The sequence below is a fragment of the Salvelinus fontinalis genome, unplaced genomic scaffold (assembly GCF_029448725.1).
Source record: "Salvelinus fontinalis isolate EN_2023a unplaced genomic scaffold, ASM2944872v1 scaffold_0027, whole genome shotgun sequence".
NCBI lineage: Eukaryota > Metazoa > Chordata > Actinopteri > Salmoniformes > Salmonidae > Salvelinus > Salvelinus fontinalis.
Window position 1 is genome coordinate 453331 of NW_026600236.1, and position 24387 is coordinate 477717.

The 24387-nt window shown below is 46.2% G+C and overlaps 1 protein-coding gene across 2 annotated transcripts; it reads left to right on the forward strand.

The window, feature by feature from the left end:
• Positions 1-1508: 1508 nt before the first annotated feature.
• zgc:171566 lies at positions 1509-23044 on the forward strand. 2 transcript variants are annotated; one of them, XM_055910719.1, is made up of 8 exons: positions 1509-2005; positions 2757-2922; positions 3059-3143; positions 3479-3617; positions 5842-5948; positions 7687-7777; positions 9203-9345; positions 22485-22573. In XM_055910719.1, exons 1-8 carry the CDS (start codon positions 1903-1905, stop codon positions 22488-22490), a joined length of 840 nt encoding a protein of 279 aa, XP_055766694.1. In that variant the 5' UTR covers positions 1509-1902; the 3' UTR covers positions 22491-22573. The 2 variants fall into 2 exon arrangements, with proteins under 2 accessions (XP_055766694.1, XP_055766692.1); XM_055910717.1 differs by having other exon boundaries at positions 1511-2005; positions 9203-9340; positions 22485-23044.
• The last annotated feature ends 1343 nt before the right edge of the window (positions 23045-24387 follow it).

The window sequence follows — 24387 nt, forward strand, 5'->3', positions numbered from 1 at the left end:
ATTTGTTCTTAACTGACTTGCTAAGTTAAATAAAGGTTTGTTTTCATGGTTGTCAATAAGTAGCCTAAGTAGAATCACTTTTTAAGCATAGACATTAAATATAGACTTGAATACGCTTGATGTTACAAGAAGGCATGAAAACCATGCAACACATCAATGTATTTTGCATGAATGTCCAACAACTAGCTCTGGTCCAGTGCATTAGCGCTCTAGACTACAGCTATTCAAACCTATTTAGCACCATCTCTGACCAACCCTATGCAAGTAGCTACATGTAAACCACTGTAAGTCTTCTATAAGTAGGTCTGGTCCTTTATGGCGCAGGAGGAACTGCAGAGTTGCTTGTTCACATTCACTAGAGTGTCACACACAAAAGCATGTGGACACCTGATTGTCAAAGATCTAATTCCAAAATTATGGGCATTATATATTTTTTTATGTTACCAGGCAAGTCAGTTAAGAACAATTTCTTCTTTTCAATGACGGCCTAGGAACAGTGGGTTAAATGCCTTGTTCAGGGGCAGAACGGCAGATTTTGACCTTGTCAGCTCGGGGATTCGATCCAACAACCTTTCAGTTACTGGCTCTAACCACTAGGCTACCTGCTGCGAACATAGAATACAAAACAAGTGATAACTACAGTTTTGTTACTATCTAGCTGCTGCTACTCAAGCTAGCCTCTTATCTTCATATCTCCACATAGTTGTGCCCTTGAAAGATACGAAAAGGACAGGACGGACCAAAAACTGTGGTCACTCTCAGACGGCCCTTTGTCTTTGGTCGCGTGAAAAAGTTCACAAAGACAAAAACACTAGCGTCTTCATACATTACAGAAACAGACAGTGGAAATGTACAGGTTTAAGGCTTACATTTAAGGCGTATGTGTATAACAGAGTTTGTCATTTTCCCACCATAAGTGTGACACCTACAAATGTCATTCATGTTGAATTCAATTTAACAACAATAGTGGTGTGTGGGTAAAATCACTGGGGAAGCCAAGCCAGGGGGGGGGAAACATATTACAACTATATGTTGTGATAATTGTGATGTTCCATCCTCTTAGGGGCACAATGTATGAATTTACGGTTGGGTCCGATTCACCAATGTAATTATAGGCCGGTACGGATAATTAAGTAAAACCACAAGTCCGAGATACAACAATTCAAATGTTCTTCTGTCAATGATGTTTGGTTTGATGTGATGTGATTGGATTGAAGCCAAATCCAAACTGGCTTCCCTTGACATTTTTTGGGGGGGTGCACCAGGATCATTTACAGTTCCGCTTGCTCAGTTTAGCTCAACGCTGATTGGCTGTTATTGTATATTGTTTTCATCACGGGAGGCCAAAATGCTATGTGGCTTCGCTTGCATTCAGTGCTATGGGTGGTAACAATATCATACAATTTTTGACAAGACTGCAGTCAGATAGATGGGCTACACATACAGAGACAGAGGGGCGCTGTTTCGCTCGTTCGGGGCTTTCTCTAGTGTGATACATTCATCCTCTTGTAATTATTTTATGTTTTCTTGGTCAATGTTTTGTGGAAGCCTGGCTTCCCTTGGCATCCATGAATACACGCCACTGAAATAGCATAATTTTCCCTTTTGCGTCATGGTTGAAATATGTCGCATGTCCACATGAATTTTTGTCATTCGGTGAGTTTTCATAATTGCACACGTGACTGAAACCGATATGCTTTTTCACGCGTCCCCCGCCACGCGTGAGAGAATCGTTAGGCTTCTACTGTAGAGTCCAGGGATTACGCGTCACATAACTGCAGTAGACTACAGCCTCATTCTCACCGGTACCATTATCACATACCGCGCTGCTGATCATTTAAGCGGGAGAACAAGTGTCTGCGAATTTTACCATTTTTATTTTATGTAAGCTACCCGAGGGGAATGAGTCCTCCGTTTGCGGTTCTTGCGGTGCTGGCCGCTTGCCTTTGCGGTGTGCCTCTGCTGGTGGTTTGTAGTGACCATCTAAATTACAGACCCATCATCGGTAAGCCTTTCCGAATCAATCTACAGGGTGAATTTGTATGTATGAGTGTATCTGGAATGTTCCTTATATGCTGCTGCTGGTAATGTGTTATTCTAGAATGTTCTGGGATCATTATTGAAGCCTATCAATTCCAGCATGAAATGGTCCGTTTTTCTAGGAAGTGAAACAAGAGAAACTCTCACTTCAGAATGTCATCTTGATTGCATAGATTTTTTATAAATTATAAAAAATATATTTTATATTTTTCACTGATCAACGTGAATCCTCATGTAGCCAATGCAGAGTTATAGACAGGCTGCTCAATATTTCGCCTTCTAAAAAGCAGGTTATTTAGAAATGTCTCTCATGTATATAGGCTAAGTAGCTAAATAGTCTGTTGAAATCGCCCATAGACGTTGTTAATCAAGTGTAGACTGAGAGAGAGAGGACTGTTAAAGAAGAACATTGAATCTGTGAGATGATGATGATGATGGCTGTATATATTAACCACACCTGTCTTCACAGTAACCTTTAACCCTATCCATCAGCTTAAAAGCAAACCAAGTGGAGGGTTTGTTGACGTTTTTGTTGTTTTTCAAAGCAATAAGTCCTTGTAATTGTAATGTAATATGTTGCTATAAGTTATGTCCAAGCCAGAACTGGCCAGGAGCCCGTCTCCTGTTTCTGTAGCGTGAGGCACCTTGATGTACAACTACAGCCACCTAGACATTATGCTAGTCTAGTTGTAGTTTAATGGAAAGTGTTATTTCAGGTGTCCTGGCCCAGGAGAACATAGTAGGAGACCCTCATGCTCAGGGATCCTCCTACATCGCTGCTTCCTATGTAAAGTACCTGGAGAGTGCTGGAGCCAGAGTTGTTCCCATAAGAATACACCAAACAGATGAAGAATATGAGAAGATATTTAACTCAATAAACGGGTGAGTGAAATTATTGCTCACTTATTATGTTCCTGTAAAGAGATGCCTTCATCGAATAATTAAAATGCCAGGGATTATAGGCAATTATGATTTGAATTTGATTGCTTGATTCTGATTGGTTGATTGGTTGTTTTAGGTTGCTGCTACCAGGTGGGGATGTGGACCTGGAGACGTCCCAGTTCAGTCGACTGTCGAAGATCTTCTATGATCTGGCTATCAAGGTACATAATATAATCAATGTATCAATTCCATACCCACCAAAATCCAATTTGGTTTTATATCCTTTATTGACAATGGCTGTTTTTGAATTGTTTTCAGTAACTATATAACGGTTTCAAAGAATAAATCTATCGTTTTAAATGTTGAATATTCTGTTTGGTACCCACAGTTTAAGACTGCTCCCCTACCCCTTTCCCTTGTCCCTGACCTTTCTATAAAACAGTGTAGTGGTGGAGCGTCCACTATATTGCTTCCAGCTGTTGAGCAACACCTGTTGGGCAGAACTCGGGTTGATTCGTGGTCCTCTTTTTGTCGTTGTCATCCTCTCTCCATGCAGGCCAACGATGCGTCTGATCACTTCCCTATTTGGGGTACGTGCCAAGGTCTTCAGCAGATGACGGTACTGACCAGCAACAAGAACCTTCTGACTCTAACAGACACCAAGGCTGTGGCCCTGCCTCTCACATTCACCCCAGGTCAGAGACATCACCACGTTTCTGACGACTTTATCAGTAAAGGCCTATGTTTGTCTATGAATATTGATATTGTGCGTTGTACACGGCACAGACCGTGTACAAGGCACAGAAAGAAGTTTCCACCTCATAGGAGTACAGGGCCATGTTCATTTGGGCAGTAAATATAAATAAATACATTACGTTTTCCATTGCTTGACTAAACGCCAGGGGGAAAAAAGTTCCCTGGACCAAAAAAAACTAAACATTGATCTTGACAATAAATTTTTGGCCTTTTTAAAACTAGAATCTGCAGTTGAAATAATAACAAAGCGGGCACCACTCTTTTGGTAAAAAGTTGAGGGATGGGCCTGGAGAAATGTAACCACTTTCAAATTCATAGACCGAGCTATGGATGCAAGGACTGACCATCCATGATATACACTGCTCAAAAAAATAAAGGGAACACTAAAATAACACATCCTAGATCTGAATGAATGAAATATTCTTATTAAATACTTTTTTCTTTACATAGTTGAATGTGCTGACAACAAAATCACACAAAAATTATCAATGGAAATCAAATTTATCAACCCATGGAGGTCTGGATTTGGAGTCACACTCAAAATTAAAGTGGAAAACCACACTACAGGCTGATCCAACTTTTATGTAATGTCCTTAAAACAAGTTAAAATGAGGCTCAGTAGTGTGTGTGGCCTCCACGTGCCTGTATGACCTCCCTACAACGCCTGGGCATGCTCCTGATGAGGTGGCGGATGGTCTCCTGAGGGATCTCTTCCCAGACCTGGACTAAAGCATCTGCCAACTCCTGGACAGTCTGTGGTGCAACGTGGCGTTGGTGGATGGAGCGAGACATGATGTCCCAGATGTGCTCCATTGGATTCAGGTCTGGGGAACGGGCGGGCCAGTCCATAGCATCAATGCCTTCCTCTTGCAGGAACTGCTGACACACTCCAGCCACATGAGGTCTAGCATTGTCTTGCATTAGGAGGAACCCAGGGCCAACCGCACCAGCATATGGTCTCACAAGGGGTCTGAGGATCTCATCTCGGTACCTAATGGCAGTCAGGCTACCTCTGGCGAGCACATGGAGGGCTGTGCGTCCCCCCAAAGAAATGCCACCCCACAGCATGACTGACCCACCGCCAAACCGGTCATGCTGGAGGATGTTGCAGGCAGCAGAACGTTCTCCACGGCGTCTCCAGACTCTGTCACGTCTGTCACATGTGCTCATGTGCTCAGTGTGAACCTGCTTTCATCTGTGAAGAGCACAGGGCGCCAGTGGCGAATTTGCCAATCTTGGTGTTCTCTGGCAAATGCCAAACGTCCTGCACGGTGTTGGGCTGTAAGCACAACCCCCACCTGTGGACGTCGGGCCCTCATACCACCCTCATGGAGTCTGTTTCTGACTGTTTGAGCAGACACATGCACATTTGTGGCCTGCTGGAGGTCATTTTGCAGGGCTCTGGCAGTGCTCCTCCTTGCACAAAGGCGGAGGTAGCGGTCCTGCTGCTGGGTTGTTGCCCTCCTACGGCCTCCTCCACGTCTCCTGATGTACTGGCTGTCTCCTGGTAGCGCCTCCATGCTCTGGACACTACGCTGACAGACACAGCAAACCTTCTTGCCACAGCTCGCATTGATGTGCCATCCTGGATGAGCTGCACTACCTGAGCCACTTGTGTGGGTTGTAGACTCCGTCTCATGCTACCGCTAGAGTGAAAGCACCGCCAGCATTCAAAAGTGACCAAAACATCAGCCAGGAAGCATAGGAACTGAGAAGTGGTCTGTGGTCACCACCTGCAGAACCATTCCTTTATTGGGGGTGTCTTGCTAATTGCCTATAATTTCCACCTGTTGTCTATTCCATTTGCACAACAGCATGTGAAATGTATTGTCAATCAGTGTTGCTTCCTAAGTGGACAGTTTGATTTCACAGAAGTGTGATTGACTTGGATTACATTGTGTTGTTTAAGTGTTCCCTTTATTTTTTTGAGCACTGTAGTATAGATTTATCATGTGTTGAGGCTATACAGTGTTTGTTTACATTCACATTGTTTAGAAACGTTAGAACAAAAAAAAGTTGTATATTTTGGGTTCTGATTATATTATATTACGTTATATTCTTCAAGAATCAATGGGTATATATCATTAATTTACAAGTCCAAAAAATGTATGTAGCAACTAAGGATTCAAGCTTTAAAATTTAAGTTATCTTTGTTTACCACAGCTTCACAGAACAGCCGTCTGTTCAAGGCCTTCCCCGGTAGCCTGCTACAGTCTCTGTCAGAGGACAACATCACCTCCAACTTCCACAGCTGGAGTCTGTCTCTACAGGTACAGTCTGATGACGTCGATAAACACACATTAATATGTCTCTGCTACTGTCTGACTGCTGGCTGACTTGTTTTAGGGACTGATAGACTTGTTTTTTCAGGGAAGGAAAGAGTACAGAAGTGACCACAAAGTGTTTGAACAAACAATATTCTATAGAATTAAAATGCCTTTAATTTTTAAGGGGTTTAAAGACCGCTACGTTTGGGCAGCATGGTATTCGTCAGGGTGAAGGCCATGCTGCCCAAACAACACATCAGTTCTGAGGAGTTTGTTACATTCAACATGTAATACAAATGAAGGTATTTTTATGACATGAAGAGTGCCTTGGTTCCTCCTCGTTTTTTTGATGACCAATGAACCCCTTTTTTTACCAAAGCAGCTATCTACAGAGCCCTACTATTGTGTGCCCTATCAGTGCTTTCTTCCTTCTCTTTTCTACAAGCATTATTCTCTATGTGAATTATTCAACTTGTCAAACCACTGAGCTGTAAGTGTAATACCACCTCAAGCAGTCTCGTTCCGAGAATATCTGAAGACTTGTTTGAGTGTCTGTGCGTCAGAGTTACCATGTACAGATTACCTCAACTAGCCTGTGTGTCAGAGTCACTTCACCCCCCCCCCACCTACATGTACAGATTACCTCAACTAGCCTGTACATCAGAGTTACCATGTACAGATGACCTCAACTAGCCTGTACGTCAGTTACCATGTGCAGATTAACTCAACTAGCCTGTACGTCAGAGTCACTTCACCCCCCCCCCCCCACCTACATGTACAGATTACCTCAACTAGCCTGTACGTCAATTACCATGTACAGATTACCTCAACTAGCCTGTACGTCAGAGTTACCATGTACAGATTACCTCAACTAGTCTGTACGTCAGAGTCACTTCACCCCCCCCCCCACCTACATGTACAGATTACCTCAACTAGCCTGTGCGTCAGAGTCACTTCACCCCCCCCCCCCCCACCTACATGTACAGATTACCTCAACTAGCCTGTACGTCAGAGTCACTTCGCCCCCCCACCTACATGTACAGATTACCTCAACTAGCCTGTGCGTCAGAGTCACTTCGCCCCCCCACCTACATGTACAGATTACCTCAACTAACCTGTGCGTCAGAGTCACTTCGCCCCCCCACCTACATGTACAGATTACCTCAACTAGCCTGTACGTCAGAGTCACTTCGCCCCCCCACCTACATGTACAGATTACCTCAACTAGCCTGTGCGTCAGAGTCACTTCACCCCCCCCCCCCCCACCTACATGTACAGATTACCTCAACTAGCCTGTGCGTCAGAGTCACTTGGCCCCCCCACCTACATGTACAGATTACCTCAACTAGCCTGTACCCCCACACACTGACTCAGTACCGATGCCCGCTGTATATAGCCTCGTTATTGTTATTCTTATTGTGTTACTTTTTATTATTACTTTTTATTTTATTCTACTTGGTAAATATTTTCTTCTTCTTGAACTGCACTGTTGGTTAAGGGCTCGTCAGTCAGCATTTCACGGTAAAGTCTACACCTGTTGTATTCTGTGCATGCGACCAATAAAGTTTAATTTGAATATATCTTGTCCTATTCCTTTTAGACTTTTCAGTTCTCCTGTTTCCTGTTTCATAGACTAGAGCAAAAAAATACATGTATTTCTCAGCAACAATGTAACCTTTTTTTTATTTTTTTTATTCTGGAACATTCCAAAATAACTAAATGTAATGATTCATGTCACCAGAACTACAGCCGAAATGCCAGACTGAAACGTTTCTACAAGGTTCTGACCACCAACACAGATGGCAAGAGAGAGTTCATTTCTACCATGGAAGGTACTGTACAGTGTCTGAACATGGCTAGAGTGACTTTAGTCACAAGGTTAATTTGGCAGTCAGATGTTGTCAGTGTTACTGGTAGGACTTATCACTTTTCAGTTGATATCTGTTAAGCTGGTCTTGGACAAACGTTTCACTGTATTTAAACACACTGTTTACTGTAGGTAAACATTATGTAACCATGGGATCCCTGCAGCTGTGTGTGTGTGTGTGTGTGTGTGTGTGTGTGTGTGTGTGTGTGTGTGTGTGTGTGTGTGTGTGTGTGTGTGTGTGTGTGCAATCCTTCACAAGCAGGGTATGTTGATTCACACGTATTCAACTCATGGGTGATGTTTTTAAAATACATTCACTTCAGTGTGTTGACTTATCAATCGGTCATGTGCACAAGACTCCAGGTCCTAGTCAGCCACACTGTACCCAGAGACTAGAGTGATCTGTTTTCTGCTGTCCAATGGCCCACACTGTACCTGGAGACTAGAGTGATCTGTTTTCTGCTGTCTAATGGCCCACACTGTACCTGGAGACTAGAGTGATATGTTTTCTACTGTCTAATGGCCCACACTGTACCTGGAGACTAGAGTGATATGTTTTCTACTGTCTAATGGCCCACACTGTACCTGGAGACTAGAGTGATCTGTTTTCTGCTGTCTAGTGGCCCACACTGTACCTGGAGACTAGAGTGATCTGTTTTCTGCCGTCTAATGGCCCACACTGTACCTGGAGACTAGAGTGATCTGTTTTCTACTGTCTAATGGCCCACACTGTACCCGGAGACTAGAGTGATCTGTTTTCTGCCGTCTAATGGCCCACACTGTACCTGGAGACTAGAGTGATCTGTTTTCTGCTGTCTAATGGCCCACACTGTACCCGGATACTAGAGTGATCTGTTTTCTGCTGTCTAATGGCCCACACTGTACCTGGAGACTAGAGTGATCTGTTTTCTGCTGTCTAATGGCCCACACTGTACCTGGAGACTAGAGTGATCTGTTTTCTGCTGTCTAATGGCCCACACTGTACCTGGAGACTAGAGTGATCTGTTTTCTGCTGTCTAATGGCCCACACTGTACCTGGAGACTAGAGTGATCTGTTTTCTGCTGTCTAGTGGCCCACACTGTACCCGGAGACTAGAGTGATCTGTTTTCTGCTGTCTAATGGCCCACACTGTACCTGGAGACTAGAGTGATCTGTTTTCTGCTGTCTAGTGGCCCACACTGTACCCGGAGACTAGAGTGATCTGTTTTCTGCTGTCTAATGGCCCACACTGTACCCGGAGACTAGAGTGATCTGTTTTCTGCTGTCTAGTGGCCCACACTGTACCCGGAGACTAGAGTGATCTGTTTTCTGCTGTCTAATGGCTATGCTGTAACTGGGACCTAGAGTTGTTCTAGTATCTATGTTCTCATGTTTGTTTTCTTGTTCTAGCAAACCACTATCCGTTCTATGCTGTCCAGTGGCACCCTGAGAAGAGTCCCTTTGAGTGGGTAGATAAACCAGGCATGGTCCACTCTGCTGCCTCCGTCAGAGCATCCTTCTACACAGCACACTTCTTTGTCTCCGAGGGTGAGGTATTTTAGTCCACTTTTCTTTTAAGCAGGCAAATCAGTTAAAAAACAACGCTGGCCTGGTGAGGGACTGTACGACGCTGGCCTGGTGAGGGACTGTAGATTAGTTATTGGACTGTATGATGCTGGCCTGGTGAGGGACTGTAGATTAGTTATTGGACTGTACGACGCTGGTCTGGTGAGGGACTGTAGATTAGTTATTGGACTGTATGATGCTGGCCTGGTGAGGGACTGTATGATGCTGGCCTGGTGAGGGACTGTAGATTAGTTATTGGACTGTATGATGCTGGCCTGGTGAGGGACTGTAGATTAGTTATTGGACTGTATGATGCTGGCCTGGTGAGGGACTGTAGATTAGTTATTGGACTGTACGACGCTGGTCTGGTGAGGGACTGTAGATTAGTTATTGGACTGTATGATGCTGGCCTGGTGAGGGACTGTAGATTAGTTATTGGACTGTATGATGCTGGCCTGGTGAGGGACTGTAGATTAGTTATTGGACTGTACGATGCTGGCCTGGTGAGGGACTGTAGATTAGTTATTGGACTGTATGATGCTGGCCTGGTGAGGGACTGTATGATGCTGGCCTGGTGAGGGACTGTAGATTAGTTATTGGACTGTACGACGCTGGTCTGGTGAGGGACTGTAGATTAGTTATTGGACTGTATGATGCTGGCCTGGTGAGGGACTGTATGATGCTGGCCTGGTGAGGGACTGTAGATTAGTTATTGGACTGTATGATGCTGGCCTGGTGAGGGACTGTAGATTAGTTATTGGACTGTATGATGCTGGCCTGGTGAGGGACTGTAGATTAGTTATTGGACTGTATGATGCTGGCCTGGTGAGGGACTGTAGATTAGTTATTGGACTGTACGATGCTGGCCTGGTGAGGGACTGTAGATTAGTTATTGGACTGTATGATGCTGGCCTGGTGAGGGACTGTATGATGCTGGCCTGGTGAGGGACTGTAGATTAGTTATTGGACTGTACGACGCTGGCCTGGTGAGGGACTGTAGATTAGTTATTGGACTGTATGATGCTGGCCTGGTGAGGGACTGTAGATTAGTTATTGGACTGTACGACGCTGGCCTGGTGAGGGACTGTAGATTAGTTATTGGACTGTATGATGCTGGCCTGGTGAGGGACTGTATGATGCTGGCCTGGTGAGGGACTGTAGATTAGTTATTGGACTGTATGATGCTGGCCTGGTGAGGGACTGTAGATTAGTTATTGGACTGTATGATGCTGGCCTGGTGAGGGACTGTAGATTAGTTATTGGACTGTATGATGCTGGCCTGGTGAGGGACTGTAGATTAGTTATTGGACTGTATGATGCTGGCCTGGTGAGGGACTGTAGATTAGTTATTGGACTGTATGATGCTGGCCTGGTGAGGGACTGTAGATTAGTTATTGGACTGTATGATGCTGGCCTGGTGAGGGACTGTAGATTAGTTATTGGACTGTATGATGCTGGCCTGGTGAGGGACTGTAGATTAGTTATTGGACTGTATGATGCTGGCCTGGTGAGGGACTGTAGATTAGTTATTGGACTGTATGATGCTGGCCTGGTGAGGGACTGTATGATGCTGGCCTGGTGAGGGACTGTATGATGCTGGCCTGGTGAGGGACTGTAGATTAGTTATTGGACTGTACGATGCTGGTCTGGTGAGGGACTGTAGATTAGCTATTGGACTGTACGATGCTGGCCTGGTGAGGGACTGTAGATTAGTTATTGGACTGTACGATGCTGGCCTGGTGAGGGATTGTACAGTTATTGGACTGTACGATGCTGGCCTGGTGAGGGACTGTACGACGCTGGCCTGGTGAGGGACTGTAGATTAGTTATTGGACTGTACGATGCTGGCCTGGTGAGGGACTCTACAGTTATTGGACTGTACGATGCTGGCCTGGTGAGGGACTCTACAGTTATTGGACTGTACAACGCTGGCCTGGTGAGGGACTGTAGATTAGTTATTGGACTGTATGGTGCTGGCCTGGTGAGGGACTGTAGATTAGTTATTGGACTGTATGATGCTGGCCTGGTGAGGGACTGTAGATTAGTTATTGGACTGTATGATGCTGGCCTGGTGAGGGACTCTACAGTTATTGGACTGTACGATGCTGGCCTGGTGAGGGATTGTACAGTTATTGGACTGTACGATGCTGGCCTGGTGAGGGACTGTAGATTAGTTATTGGACTGTATGATGCTGGCCTGGTGAGGGACTGTAGATTAGTTATTGGACTGTACGATGCTGGCCTGGTGAGGGACTGTAGATTAGTTATTGGACTGTACGATGCTGGCCTGATGAGGGACTGTAGATTAGTTATTGGACTGTATGATGCTGGCCTGGTGAGGGACTGTAGATTAGTTATTGGACTGTATGATGCTGGCCTGGTGAGGGACTCTACAGTTATTGGACTGTACGACGCTGGCCTGGTGAGGGATTTTACAGTTATTGGACTGTACGATGCTGGCCTGGTGAGGGACTGTAGATTAGTTATTGGACTTTATGATGCTGGCCTGGTGAGGGACTCTACAGTTATTGGACTGTACGATGCTGGCCTGGTGAGGGACTGTAGATTAGTTATTGGACTGTACGACGCTGGTCTGGTGAGGGACTGTAGATTAGTTATTGGACTGTACGATGCTGGCCTGGTGAGGTACTGTATGATGCTGGCCTGGTGAGGGACTGTAGATTAGTTATTGGACTGTATGATGCTGGCCTGGTGAGGGACTGTAGATTAGTTATTGGACTGTACGACGCTGGTCTGGTGAGGGACTGTAGATTAGTTATTGGACTGTACGACGCTGGCCTGGTGAGGGACTGTAGATTAGTTATTGGACTGTATGATGCTGGCCTGGTGAGGGACTGTATGATGCTGGCCTGGTGAGGGACTGTAGATTAGTTATTGGACTGTATGATGCTGGCCTGGTGAGGGACTGTAGATTAGTTATTGGACTGTATGATGCTGGCCTGGTGAGGGACTGTATGATGCTGGCCTGGTGAGGGACTGTAGATTAGTTATTGGACTGTACGACGCTGGCCTGGTGAGGGACTGTAGATTAGTTATTGGACTGTATGATGCTGGCCTGGTGAGGGACTGTAGATTAGTTATTGGACTGTATGATGCTGGCCTGGTGAGGGACTGTAGATTAGTTATTGGACTGTATGATGCTGGCCTGGTGAGGGACTGTAGATTAGTTATTGGACTGTATGATGCTGGCCTGGTGAGGGACTGTACAGTTATTGGACTGTACGATGCTGGCCTGGTGAGGGACTGTAGATTAGTTATTGGACTGTACGATGCTGGCCTGGTGAGGGACTGTAGATTAGTTATTGGACTGTACGATGCTGGTCTGGTGAGGGACTGTAGATTAGTTATTGGACTGTACGATGCTGGCCTGGTGAGGGACTGTAGATTAGTTATTGGACTGTACGATGCTGGTCTGGTGAGGGACTGTAGATTAGTTATTGGACTGTACGATGCTGGCCTGGTGAGGGACTGTAGATTAGTTATTGGACTGTACGACGCTGGCCTGGTGAGGGACTCTACAGTTTTTGGACTGTACGATGCTGGCCTGGTGAGGGATTGTACAGTTATTGGACTGTACGATGCTGGCCTGGTGAGGGACTGTACGACGCTGGCCTGGTGAGGGACTGTAGATTAGTTATTGGACTGTACGATGCTGGCCTGGTGAGGGACTGTAGATTAGTTATTGGACTGTACGATGCTGGCCTGGTGAGGGACTCTACAGTTATTGGACTGTACAACGCTGGCCTGGTGAGGGACTGTAGATTAGTTATTGGACTGTATGGTGCTGGCCTGGTGAGGGACTGTAGATTAGTTATTGGACTGTATGATGCTGGCCTGGTGAGGGACTGTAGATTAGCTATTGGACTGTATGATGCTGGCCTGGTGAGGGATTGTACAGTTATTGGACTGTACGATGCTGGCCTGGTGAGGGACTGTAGATTAGTTATTGGACTGTATGATGCTGGCCTGGTGAGGGACTGTAGATTAGTTATTGGACTGTATGATGCTGGCCTGGTGAGGGACTGTAGATTAGTTATTGGACTGTATGATGCTGGCCTGGTGAGGGACTGTAGATTAGTTATTGGACTGTATGGTGCTGGCCTGGTGAGGGACTGTACAGTTATTGGACTGTACGATGCTGGCCTGGTGAGGGACTGTACAGTTATTGGACTGTACGTCGCTGGCCTGGTGAGGGACTGTACAGTTATTGGACTGTACGATGCTGGCCTGGTGAGGGACTGTACAGTTATTGGACTGTACGATGCTGGCCTGGTGAGGGACTGTAGATTAGTTATTGGACTGTACGATGCTGGCCTGGTGAGGGACTGTAGATTAGTTATTGGACTGTACGATGCTGGCCTGGTGAGGGACTGTAGATTAGTTATTGGATTGTATGGTGCTGGCCTGGTGAGGGACTGTACAGTTATTGGACTGTACGATGCTGGCCTGGTGAGGGACTGTACGATGCTGACCTGGTGAGGGACTGTACGATGCTGGCCTGGTGAGGGACTGTACAGTTATTGGACTGTACGATGCTGGCCTGGTGAGGGACTGTACAGTTATTGGACTGTACGATGCTGGCCTGGTGAGGGACTGTAGATTAGTTATTGGACTGTACGATGCTGGCCTGGTGAGGGACTGTAGATTAGTTATTGGACTGTATGGTGCTGGCCTGGTGAGGGACTGTACAGTAATTGGACTGTACGATGCTGGCCTGGTGAGGGACTGTATGATGCTGGCCTGGTGAGGGACTGTAGATTAGTTATTGGACTGTACGACGCTGGCCTGGTGAGGGACTGTAGATTAGTTATTGGACTGTATGATGCTGGCCTGGTGAGGGACTGTAGATTAGTTATTGGACTGTACGACGCTGGTCTGGTGAGGGACTGTAGATTAGTTATTGGACTGTACGACGCTGGCCTGGTGAGGGACTGTAGATTAGTTATTGGACTGTATGATGCTGGCCTGGTGAGGGACTGTATGATGCTGGCCTGGTGAGGGACTGTAGATTAGTTATTGGACTGTATGATGCTGGCCTGGTGAGGGACTGTAGATTAGTTATTGGACTGTACGACGCTGGCCTGGTGAGGGACTGTAGATTAGTTATTGGACTGTATGATGCTGGCCTGGTGAGGGACTGTATGATGCTGGCCTGGTGAGGGACTGTAGATTAGTTATTGGACTGTATGATGCTGGCCTGGTGAGGGACTGTAGATTAGTTATTGGACTGTACGACGCTGGTCTGGTGAGGGACTGTAGATTAGTTATTGGACTGTACGACGCTGGCCTGGTGAGGGACTGTAGATTAGTTATTGGACTGTATGATGCTGGCCTGGTGAGGGACTGTATGATGCTGGCCTGGTGAGGGACTGTAGATTAGTTATTGGACTGTATGATGCTGGCCTGGTGAGGGACTGTAGATTAGTTATTGGACTGTATGATGCTGGCCTGGTGAGGGACTGTAGATTAGTTATTGGACTGTATGATGCTGGCCTGGTGAGGGACTGTAGATTAGTTATTGGACTGTATGATGCTGGCCTGGTGAGGGACTGTAGATTAGTTATTGGACTGTATGATGCTGGCCTGGTGAGGGACTGTAGATTAGTTATTGGACTGTATGATGCTGGCCTGGTGAGGGACTGTAGATTAGTTATTGGACTGTATGATGCTGGCCTGGTGAGGGACTGTAGATTAGTTATTGGACTGTATGATGCTGGCCTGGTGAGGGACTGTAGATTAGTTATTGGACTGTATGATGCTGGCCTGGTGAGGGACTGTATGATGCTGGCCTGGTGAGGGACTGTATGATGCTGGCCTGGTGAGGGACTGTAGATTAGTTATTGGACTGTACGATGCTGGTCTGGTGAGGGACTGTAGATTAGCTATTGGACTGTACGATGCTGGCCTGGTGAGGGACTGTAGATTAGTTATTGGACTGTACGACGCTGGCCTGGTGAGGGACTCTACAGTTATTGGACTGTACGATGCTGGCCTGGTGAGGGATTGTACAGTTATTGGACTGTACGATGCTGGCCTGGTGAGGGACTGTACGACGCTGGCCTGGTGAGGGACTGTAGATTAGTTATTGGACTGTACGATGCTGGCCTGGTGAGTGACTGTAGATTAGTTATTGGACTGTACGATGCTGGCCTGGTGAGGGACTCTACAGTTATTGGACTGTACAACGCTGGCCTGGTGAGGGACTGTAGATTAGTTATTGGACTGTATGGTGCTGGCCTGGTGAGGGACTGTAGATTAGTTATTGGACTGTATGATGCTGGCCTGGTGAGGGACTGTAGATTAGTTATTGGACTGTATGATGCTGGCCTGGTGAGGGACTCTACAGTTATTGGACTGTACGATGCTGGCCTGGTGAGGGATTGTACAGTTATTGGACTGTACGATGCTGGCCTGGTGAGGGACTGTAGATTAGTTATTGGACTGTATGATGCTGGCCTGGTGAGGGACTGTAGATTAGTTATTGGACTGTACGATGCTGGCCTGGTGAGGGACTGTAGATTAGTTATTGGACTGTACGATGCTGGCCTGATGAGGGACTGTAGATTAGTTATTGGACTGTATGATGCTGGCCTGGTGAGGGACTGTAGATTAGTTATTGGACTGTATGATGCTGGCCTGGTGAGGGACTCTACAGTTATTGGACTGTACGATGCTGGCCTGGTGAGGGATTGTACAGTTATTGGACTGTACGATGCTGGCCTGGTGAGGGACTCTACAGTTATTGGACTGTACGATGCTGGCCTGGTGAGGGACTGTAGATTAGTTATTGGACTGTACGACGCTGGTCTGGTGAGGGACTGTAGATTAGTTATTGGACTGTACGATGCTGGCCTGGTGAGGTACTGTATGATGCTGGCCTGGTGAGGGACTGTAGATTAGTTATTGGACTGTACGACGCTGGCCTGGTGAGGGACTGTAGATTAGTTATTGGACTGTATGATGCTGGCCTGGTGAGGGACTGTAGATTAGTTATTGGACTGTACGACGCTGGTCTGGTGAGGGACTGTAGATTAGTTATTGGACTGTACGACGCTGGCCTGGTGAGGGACTGTAGATTAGTTATTGGACTGTATGATGCTGGCCTGGTGAGGGACTGTATGATGCTGGCCTGGTGAGGGACTGTAGATTAGTTATTGGACTGTATGATGCTGGCCTGGTGAGGGACTGTAGATTAGTTATTGGACTGTATGATGCTGGCCTGGTGAGGGACTGTATGATGCTGGCCTGGTGAGGGACTGTAGATTAGTTATTGGACTGTACGACGCTGGCCTGGTGAGGGACTGTAGATTAGTTATTGGACTGTATGATGCTGGCCTGGTGAGGGACTGTAGATTAGTTATTGGACTGTACGACGCTGGTCTGGTGAGGGACTGTAGATTAGTTATTGGACTGTACGACGCTGGCCTGGTGAGGGACTGTAGATTAGTTATTGGACTGTATGATGCTGGCCTGGTGAGGGACTGTATGATGCTGGCCTGGTGAGGGACTGTAGATTAGTTATTGGACTGTATGATGCTGGCCTGGTGAGGGACTGTAGATTAGTTATTGGACTGTACGACGCTGGCCTGGTGAGGGACTGTAGATTAGTTATTGGACTGTATGATGCTGGCCTGGTGAGGGACTGTATGATGCTGGCCTGGTGAGGGACTGTAGATTAGTTATTGGACTGTATGATGCTGGCCTGGTGAGGGACTGTAGATTAGTTATTGGACTGTATGATGCTGGCCTGGTGAGGGACTGTAGATTAGTTATTGGACTGTATGATGCTGGCCTGGTGAGGGACTGTAGATTAGTTATTGGACTGTATGATGCTGGCCTGGTGAGGGACTGTAGATTAGTTATTGGACTGTATGATGCTAGCCTGGTGAGGGACTGTAGATTAGTTATTGGACTGTATGATGCTGGCCTGGTGAGGGACTGTAGATTAGTTATTGGACTGTATGATGCTGGCCTGGTGAGGGACTGTAGATTAGTTATTGGACTGTATGATGCTGGCCTGGTGAGGGAATGTATGATGCTGGCCTGGTGAGGGACTGTATGATGCTGGCCTGGTGAGGGACTGTAGATTAGTTATTGGACTGTACGATGCTGGTCTGGTGAGGGACTGTAGATTAGTTATTGGACTGTACGATGCTGGCCTGGTGAGGGACTGTAGATTAGTTATTGGACTGTACGATGCTGGTCTGGTGAGGGACTGTAGATTAGTTATTGGACTGTACGATGCTGGCCTGGTGAGGGACTGTAGATTAGTTATTGGACTGTACGACGCTGGCCTGGTGAGGGACTCTACAGTTTTTGGACTGTACGATGCTGGCCTGGTGAGGGATTGTACAGTTATTGGACTGTACGATGCTGGCCTGGTGAGGGACTGTACGACGCTGGCCTGGTGAGGGACTGTAGATTAGTTATTGGACTGTACGATGCTGGCCTGGTGAGGGACTGTAGATTAGTTATTGGACTGTACGATGCTGGCCTGGTGAGGGACTCTACAGTTATTGGACTGTACAACGCTGGCCTGGTGAGGGACTGTAGATTAGTTATTGGACTGTATGGTGCTGGCCTGGTGAGGGACTGTAGATTAGTTATTGGACTGTATGATGCTGGCCTGGTGAGGGACTGTAGATTAGCTATTGGACTGTATGATGCTGGCCTGGTGAGGGATTGTACAGTTATTGGACTGTACGATGCTGGCCTGGTGAGGGACTGTAGATTAGTTATTGGACTGTATGATGCTGGCCTGGTGAGGGACTGTAGATTAGTTATTGGACTGTATGATGCTGGCCTGGTGAGGGACTGTAGATTAGTTATTGGACTGTATGATGCTGGCCTGGTGAGGGACTGTAGATTAGTTATTGGACTGTATGGTGCTGGCCTGGTGAGGGACTGTACAGTTATTGGACTGTACGATGCTGGCCTGGTGAGGGACTGTACAGTTATTGGACTGTACGTCGCTGGCCTGGTGAGGGACTGTACAGTTATTGGACTGTACGATGCTGGCCTGGTGAGGGACTGTACAGTTATTGGACTGTACGATGCTGGCCTGGTGAGGGACTGTAGATTAGTTATTGGACTGTACGATGCTGGCCTGGTGAGGGACTGTAGATTAGTTATTGGACTGTACGATGCTGGCCTGGTGAGGGACTGTAGATTAGTTATTGGATTGTATGGTGCTGGCCTGGTGAGGGACTGTACAGTTATTGGACTGTACGATGCTGGCCTGGTGAGGGACTGTACGATGCTGACCTGGTGAGGGACTGTACGATGCTGGCCTGGTGAGGGACTGTACAGTTATTGGACTGTACGATGCTGGCCTGGTGAGGGACTGTACAGTTATTGGACTGTACGATGCTGGCCTGGTGAGGGACTGTAGATTAGTTATTGGACTGTACGATGCTGGCCTGGTGAGGGACTGTAGATTAGTTATTGGACTGTATGGTGCTGGCCTGGTGAGGGACTGTACAGTAATTGGACTGTACGATGCTGGCCTGGTGAGGGACTGTACGATACTGGCCTGGTGAGGGACTGTACGATGCTGGCCTGGTGAGGGACTGTACGATGCTGGCCTGGTGAGGGACTGTACGATGCTGGCCTGGTGAGGGACTGTACGATGCTGGCCTGGTGAGGGACTGTACGATGCTGACCTGGTGAGGGACTGTACGATGCTGACCTGGTGAGGGACTGTACGATGCTGACCTGTTGAGGGACTGTACAGTAATTGGACTGTATGGTGCTGGCCTGGTGAGGGACTGTACAGTTATTGGACCATTACCCTGTAGATGAAAGGTCATCCTACTGTCATTGTGTCAGATAAACAAAATGGTATGTTAACCCTACATTACACTACATTGCGCCTTTCATTATACGGTTCATTCAGAATGTATTCAGACCCCTTGACTTTTTCCACATTTTGTTATGTTAGCCTTATTTGAAAAATGTATTTAAATGTTTTTTACCCTCAATCTACTCACAATACCCCAAAATGCCAAAGAACAGGTTTTTAGACATTTTAGCAAATGTATATATATATTTTTTTTTAAATGGAAATACCTAATTTAAATAAGTATACAGACACTTTACTCAGTACTTTGTTGAAGCACCACTGGCAGTGATTACAGCCTTAAGTCTTCTTGGGTATGACGCTACAAGCTTGGCAAATCTGTATTTTGGGAGTTTCTCCCATTCTTCTCTGCAGATCCTCTCAAGCTCTGTCAGGTTGGATGGGGAGCGTTGCTGCACAGCTATTTTCAGGTCTCTCCAGAGATGTTCAAGTCTGGGCTCTGGCTGGGCCACTCAAGGACATTCAGAGACTCCTACGTTGTCTTGGCTGTGTGCTTAGGGTCGTTGTCTTGTTGGAAGGTGAACCTTCACCCCAGTCTGAGGTCCTGAGTGCTCTGGAGCAGGTTTTCCTCAAGGATCTCTCAGTACTTTTCTCAGTTCATCTTTCCCGTCTCCCAGTCCCTGCTGCTGAAAAACATCCCCCCATCATGATGATGCCACCCCCATGCTTCACCGTAGGGAATGTGGCAGGTTTCCTCCAGACGTGACACTTGGTATTCAGGCCAAAGAGTTCAATCTTTGGTTCATCAGACCAGAGAATCTTGTTTCTCATGGTCTGAGAGTCTTTAGGTGCCTTTTGGCAAACTCCAAGCGGGATGTCATGTGCCTTTTACTGAGGAGTGGCTTCTGTCTGGCCACTCTACCATAAAGGCCTAATTGGTGGAGTGCTGCAGAGATGTTTGTCCTTCTGGAAGGTTCTCCCATCTCCACAGAGGAAGTCTGTAGCTCAGTCAGTGACCATCAGGTTCTTTGTCACCTCACTGACCAAGGCCCTTCTCCCCCGATTGCTCATTTTGGCCGGGCGGCCAGCTCTAGGAAGAGTCTTGGTGATTCCAAACTTCTTCCATTTAAGAATGATGGAGGCCACTGTGTTCTTGGGGATCTTCAATGCTGCAGAAATGTTTTGGTACCCTTCCTCAGATCTGTGCCTCGACACAATCTTGTCTCGGAGCTCTACGGACAATTCCTTCGACCTCATGGCTTGGTTTTTACTCTGACATGAGCTGTCAACTGTGGGACCTTATATAGACAGGTGTGTGCCTTTTCCAAATGATGTTCAATCAATTTAATTTACCACAGGTGGACTCCAATCAAGTTGTAGAAACATCTCAAGGATGATCAATGGAAACAGGATGCATCTGAGCTCAATTTCGAGTCTCATAGCAAAGGGTCTGAATATTTATGTAAATAAGGTATTTCTGTTTTTTATTTTTATACATTTGCAAACATTTCTAAACCTTTTTTCACTTTGTCATTATGGGGTATTGTGTGTAGATTGAGGGGGGGGGGGATTAAAAAAAAAAAAATTAGAATAAGGCTGTAACGTAACAAAATCGGGATAAAGTCAAGGAGTCTGAATACTTTCCAAAGGCACTGTATAAGACACTAGCCTGGTCCTACATGGGTTTTAGTTTAGCCAACTCCGTATTATTGTAATGCAACAGTATGGTTGGTTACAACAACACATATACACTGAACAAAAATATTAACGTAAGTATTGGTCCCATGTTTCATTTTATATTTATTATATAGATCCCAGAAATGTTCTACACACGCAAGAGGCTTATTTCTCTCATATGTTGTACACACATTTGTTTACATCCCTGTTAATGAGCATTTCTTCTTTGACAAGAAAATCCATCCACCTGACAGGTGTGGCATGTCAAAAAAGCTGATTAAACAGCATGGTCATTACACAGGTGCACCTTGTGCTGGGGACAAAAGGCCACTCTAAAATGTGCAGTTTTGTCACACAATACAATGCCACAGATGTCTCAAGTTTTGATGGAGCGTGGCAATTTGGCATGCTGACTGCGGGAATATCCACCAGAGCTGTTGCCAGAGACATTTTATGTGAATTTTTCTACCATAAGCCACCTCCAACATCATTTTAGAGAATTTGGCAGCACGTCCAACCGGCCTCACAACTGCAGACCACGTGTAACCACGCCAGCCCAGGACCTCCACATCCGGTATTTGCACAACCAAATCATTTCTGCACAAACTGTCCGACGCCGTCTCAGGGAAGCTCATCTGTGTGCTCATCGTCTTCACCAGGGTCTTGACCTGACTGCAGTTCGACGTCGTCTCCAACTTCGGTGGGCAAATGCTCACCTTCGATGGCCGCTGGCAAACTGGAGAAGTGTGCTCTTCATGGACAAAGTCCAGTTTCAACTGTACCGGGCAGACGGTTAGTATGGCGTTTGTGGGTGAGCGGTTTGCTGATGTCAACATTGTGAACAGAGTGCCCCATGGTGGCGGTGGGGTTATGGTATGGGCAGGCATAAGTTACGGACAACTAACACAATTTTGTATTTTATCAATGGCAATTTGAATGCACAGAGATACCATGACGAGATCCTGAGGCCCATTGTTGTGCCATTAGTCGGCTGCCATCACCTCATGTTTCAGCATGATAGCGCACGGCCCCATGTCGCAAGGATCTGTACACAATTCCTGGAAGATGAAAATGCCCCAGTTCTTCCATGGCCTGCATACTCACCAGACATGTCACCCATTGAGCATGTTTGGGATGCTCTGGATCAACGTATACGACAGTTAATTCCAGTTCCCGCCAATATCCAGCAACTTCACACAGCCGTTGAAGAGGAGTGGGACAAAATTCATAGGCCACAATCAACATCCTGTTCAACTCTATGTGAAGGAGATGTGTCGCGCTGCTTGAGGCAAATGGTCACACCAGATACTGACTGGTTTTCTGATACACACCCCTACTGTTTTTTTATTAATAGGTACACTATCTGTGACCAACCAATTGTAAGGTATCTGTGACCCAACAGATGCATATCTGTATTCCCAGTCATGTGAAATCCATAGATTAGGGCCTAATTAATGTATTTCAATTGACTGATTTTCCTTTTATATAAACTGTAACTCAGTGAAATATTTGAAATTGTTGCATTTAAATTTGTATTCAGTGTAGTAGGCCTATAGATGTGGGAGTATGCTAGCGTTAAACACAGTTGGCTAATATCTTCTGTTGTCCTACTCATCCTCTTGTTCACAGCCATGAAGAATCATCACAAGTTCTCTTCAGCCAGTGAGGAGGAGAGAGCTCTCATCTACAACTATTCGCCTGTATTCACAGGTCTAGATGGTATATTTGTGCAAAATTATTACTTTGATTAGATTTAACAATTGATTATAGTCTCTTTAAAAACTGTAAAATAAACTGCATTTGAATTTGAGCTATGATTAGCTGTAAAAAAACTGTTTTGGATCAGTGTTTATTGCAGATGTTGCTGTCGGATGATTCTAAAAATGTTACTTTTATTTTTTACTTAGTTTGGAGTCTTTTGATGTGTTTTTAAAAAATGTTGAAATATATTGGATGTTAAGATATTGTTTTATTAATGGGAAAATATGTACATTCTTACTGCCATTATGACAACATGACTGTAACGTCTGAAAACAGAACGAAACTGCCTGCACACGAATGCAAAAAGTATTCTAAATTAATCTGTTTGTAATGCATTGATAGCACATTTTAGTGCCATCACAATAGTGTTTTTAATTGTTTACTCACCCATGTGTCAAACTAAGGGACAATAAAGTCTGCAAACAAAACCTTGTTGACATTGTTTCTTATACATTGGGGCCAGTCGGCTGGCATCAAGCCATCATCAATATGTGCTTGAATATTCAGATTCATTATACATTATACTTTCCAAGATGGCGTAGCAGTGTAGACGTCTTTGTCCTGTCGTGTCCCGTGTCCCTTGTATACATCTTTTTACATCTTTTTATTCGCATATCTTTTAAAAATACTTTCTTAAACCTCAACTTCTAAATACTCTCCTGCAACCCGCCTCACCCAATGTGGCGTGGATCTGCTTTTTTCTAAAGTATTTCTATTTACTTCTGATCTGGAATCCATCTACTGAAGATAGCCAGCTAACTGCCTACCAGCTATCAGTTAGCAAACTATTGCTAGCGGTCATCAGCTAACCTTTAGCTCGGAAAGCTCTCGCTAGTTCGAACAACGTGACTAAAACCAGAGCATAACGGACCTATTTCTCTCCATATCCCCGGATTCCTACCGCAAACTCTGAACATTTTCATCTGGATCTTCGCAACTAGCTAACCACAATCCCGGGTGACCACTCCTGGCTAGCGTTTCCATCCCGGAGCAAGCACCAATTAGCCTGAAGCTAGCCCGGCTAGGGCTCCTGGGCTACAATATCCGGATCCCTTTACTGCCGGTACGGAGCACGGAACCCCGCCGATCCTCTACGACTGGAATACCGACATAATCTGCCCGAGGACTCCAACAGGCCCCTCAGGCGTGACGCCCGCTGAAGGCCCATTCTGCTAACCTACTAGGCCTGTTAGCTACTTAGAGCTACCTGGAACCCTACTAATTCCACGACTGGTCTATCGACGTCACCGCACGAAGAGGCAAAACAGACTCCCCCCCCCCCCCCATCGCGACGTCCCCCAAAGGCTAACTTGCCTGCCCCGGTCTGCTAACTGCTAGCTTATCTTGCAGCTAGCGCAGCCAGGAAGCTAGCACCAGTTAGCAAACACAATTCTACAATTCACAACCTCTCTTTCGCCATCGCTATCCGGCTTGGATTCTCTGTCGACACGACCACGTCTGGTCTGCAGACGTGCCCTCAACCGGTACCCTCAACCGGCCTCCGTCTGAGCAGAGCCCTCCGTCTGAGCAGACCACCCCCCGGGCTACTAACTTTAAATGCGTGCTAGCTTAGTGGAGGCCTCACTGCTCCATCTACGGCTGCCCCCTGGACACTATGATCACTTGGCTACATAGCTGATGCCTGCTTGACTGTCCATTAATTCATGGTACTCCATTCTGTTTATTTGTGTTTTTTCTGTCGGCTCTGTGCCTTAACTCAGGATCTGTGTGTAGTTAATCCGACCCTCTCTGCCCAGTCGTCGCCATTTTT